This window comes from Jaculus jaculus, chromosome 11, assembly GCF_020740685.1.
Source record: "Jaculus jaculus isolate mJacJac1 chromosome 11, mJacJac1.mat.Y.cur, whole genome shotgun sequence".
Lineage (NCBI taxonomy): Eukaryota > Metazoa > Chordata > Mammalia > Rodentia > Dipodidae > Jaculus > Jaculus jaculus.
Window position 1 is genome coordinate 53,347,585 of NC_059112.1, and position 3,253 is coordinate 53,350,837.

Sequence of the window (3,253 nt, forward strand, 5' to 3'; positions counted from 1 at the left end):
CCATATGCAAAGGACAAGTATACGGAGACAGAAATCATATGGGGGTTGGAGAGATGTCTTTGTAGTTAGGGTGCTTGCTGTGAAGCCTAAGGACCCATGTTCAACTACCCAGATCCCATGTAAGCCAGACATACAAAGGAGAGGCAAGCATAAAATCACACAAGCCCACTAGGTGTCACCAGTGTCTGGAGTTCGATTAGAATGGCTGATGCCCTATTATGCTAATTCTCCCTCCTTCTCCTTCTCCTTCTCCTTCTCCTTCTTGTTCTGCTTCTGCTTTTTCTGCTTCTTTCCTCCCTCCCTACCTCCTCCCCCCAAATAAAATTTAAAATAGAAATTAGTGAGGTTGCCCCATTTTCAATAGCAACAAAAAAATTTAAAAAAATTAAATACCTTGGAATAACACCAACCAAGGATATGAAAAATGAAAACATTTTTTAAAGCTCAAGAAAAAAATGAGGAGGGCTTGAGAAGAGTGAAAGATCTCCCATGCTCCTGGATAGGTAGAATTAATATTGTTAAAATAGCAATTCTACCAAAAGCAATATACACCTTTAATACAATTCCAATTAAAATCCAGCATCATTCTTCACAGAGATATAAAAAATGATCTCAAAGTTCATATGAAATGGCAATAGGCCTCAGATAACCAAACATATTGTGAGCAAAAGAAACACATCTGGAGGTATCACCACACCTGATCTAACGCTATATTACAATGTGATAGTAACAAAACCAGTATGTTACTGGCATAAAAACATAAACATAGACCAATGGAACAGAACTGAAGGACCAGACCTTAGGTCAAGTAACTACAGCTCCTTTTGACAAAGGTGCCACTAAAGTAGATTGGCAAAAAGACAGCATCTTCAAAAAATGGTCCTGGACAAACTGGATAACCATATGCAGAAAAATGAAACTAGCCCCACTCATCTCACTACAAAAATCTAATTCAAATGTATCAAAGACTTCAATATAAGACCTGAAAGTCTTCTACTGGAAGAAAAAATAGAAAGAACTCTCCATAATACAGGAATGGGGAAAACCTTACTCAACAAAACCCACAGCTCAGGAAATTAAACTCTCTCTCAACCCACAGCATACCATGAAGCTGAAAAGCTTTTGCACAGGCAAACATATCATAAGCAGAGCCAATAGATTACCCAGTGAATGGGAGAAAATCTTTGCCAGCTATATCACTGACAGAATCCTAATATCTAGAATCTAAAAATAACTCAAAAACTAAACAATAAAAATCAACCAACCGCTTTTTCGAGACGCACCTTTCTGCAAGGGATTCTTCGTTGGCACCGCGCCTCGGTCGCGGCCCTGCGCTGATCTTCCGCGTGGCGCGGAGCGAGGCCAGGCGGCCCCTGCTCGAGTCCTGCGTCGCCATGGCGGCGGCTCCCGAGTTGCTGCAGCAGCAGGAGGAGGACCGCAGCAAGAAACCTGAGAAGATGTACCCAAGACTTTAACACACTTCTTCTGAGATCTGTGTCTGTGGACCTGAATGTTGGTCCTTCACTTCAGATTGACATACCTGATGCATTCAGTGAAAGAGACAAGGTCAAATTTACCGTGCACACCAAGACCACACTGCCTACGTTTCAGAGCCCAGAGTCTTCTGTTACAAGACAACATGTATGGCTGCATGACACTCTTATTGAAACAACAGATTATGCTGGCCTTATTATCCCTCCTGCTCCTACCAAGCCAGACTTTGATGGCCCACGAGAGAAGATGCAGAAACTGGGAGAAGGGGAGGGCTCCATGACCAAAGAAGAGGTTGCCAAGATGAAGCAAGAACTGGAAGCTGAGTATCTTGCTGTCGTTAAGAAGACTGTGTCCTCCCATGAAGTCTTTCTTCAGGGGCTGTCTTCTCATCCTGTTCTCAGTAAAGATCGTAACTTTCATGTTTTCCTGGAATATGATCAGGATCTAAGTGTTAGGCGGAAAAATACCAAAGAGATGTTTGGTGGCTTTTTTAAAAGTGTGGTGGAGTGCTGATGAAGTCCTTTTTTCAGGAGTTAAGGAAGTGGGTGACTTCTTTGAACAGGAGAAGAACTTCCTTATTAACTATTACAATAGGATCAAGGATTCTTGTGCTAAAGCTGACAAAATGACCAGATCTCACAAAAATGTTGCTGATGACTACATTCACACTGCAGCCTGCTTGCATAGCCTGGCCTTGGAAGAACCCACAGTCATTAAAAAGTACTTATTGAAGGTTGCAGAGCTATTTGAAAAACTTAGGAAAGTAGAAGGTCGAGTCTCATCAGATGAAGATTTAAAGCTGACAGAGCTGCTCCGGTACTATATGCTCAACATCGAGGCTGCAAAGGATCTCTTATATAGGCGCACCAAAGCCCTCATTGACTATGAGAATTCAAACAAAGCTTTGGACAAGGCCCGGTTGAAGAGCAAAGATGTCAAACTGGCTGAGGCACACCAACAAGAATGCTGCCAGAAATTTGAAGAGCTTTCTGAATCTGCAAAAGAAGAGCTGGTGAATTTCAAACGTAAGAGAGTGGCAGCATTTAGAAAGAATCTAATTGAAATGTCTGAACTGGAAATAAAGCACGCCAGAAACAATGTCTCCCTTTTGCAGAGCTGCATTGATTTGTTCAAGAACAACTGATTGACCTTCACTCTGCAGGAAATGAAGGTGAAATTGGCGTCACTTGCACTTAAATTACCACAAAAGAAAAATAATTTTTACTTTAGTTTAAAATCATGTGAATAAATATTTTGATTTCTAAAATCTTAACTCTTAACCATGTTGGTTTAAAAAATATTTTCATTGCATGCTACTTGGACGTAACTAATCTCCTTTATGCATTTGATTAGTTAATACTTCATGTGGACAGAGTGTAAATACTGGATTCTTCAATAGTTTGTTAGTTCTAAGAAAGGGTTTGAGCGACAACGCGCCTTCTGGAAATAAGGAGCAATCACCTGGCCTGTTTTTCACCAATTCGGTGCCCGTATCTACCGATTAATTCTCCTGGGCAGAGGTACAAACCAAAACAAATAGCTGCTTTAAGGTTCTTTAGCCATCTGATGTTTGTACAGCAAGAAGAGCATTTATCTTTATGCTCTTTGCACCTCCATTTTTGTAGTAGGTATAGAAGTACTTGAGTTGAAATAAGAATCCAGAGTTATGCATAAAAACAAAATATAGTTTGCTTCATATAACATGTCCCACGTCTAAAATAAGAGATGTGAACTCCACTCCCTCCCTGATGGTAGGATA

At 40.7% G+C, this 3,253-nt stretch overlaps 1 protein-coding gene across 1 annotated transcript; it reads left to right on the forward strand.

Moving 5' to 3' along the window:
* The first annotated feature begins 1,328 nt into the window (after window positions 1-1,328).
* On the forward strand, window positions 1,329-2,814 carry LOC101618193 (sorting nexin-5-like). The gene is given in 3 exon segments (XM_012948227.2): window positions 1,329-1,445; window positions 1,486-1,997; window positions 1,999-2,814. Coding segments are annotated over 3 exon segments (1,203 nt in total). The 5' UTR covers window positions 1,329-1,394; the 3' UTR covers window positions 2,639-2,814.
* Window positions 2,815-3,253: the final 439 nt, after the last annotated feature.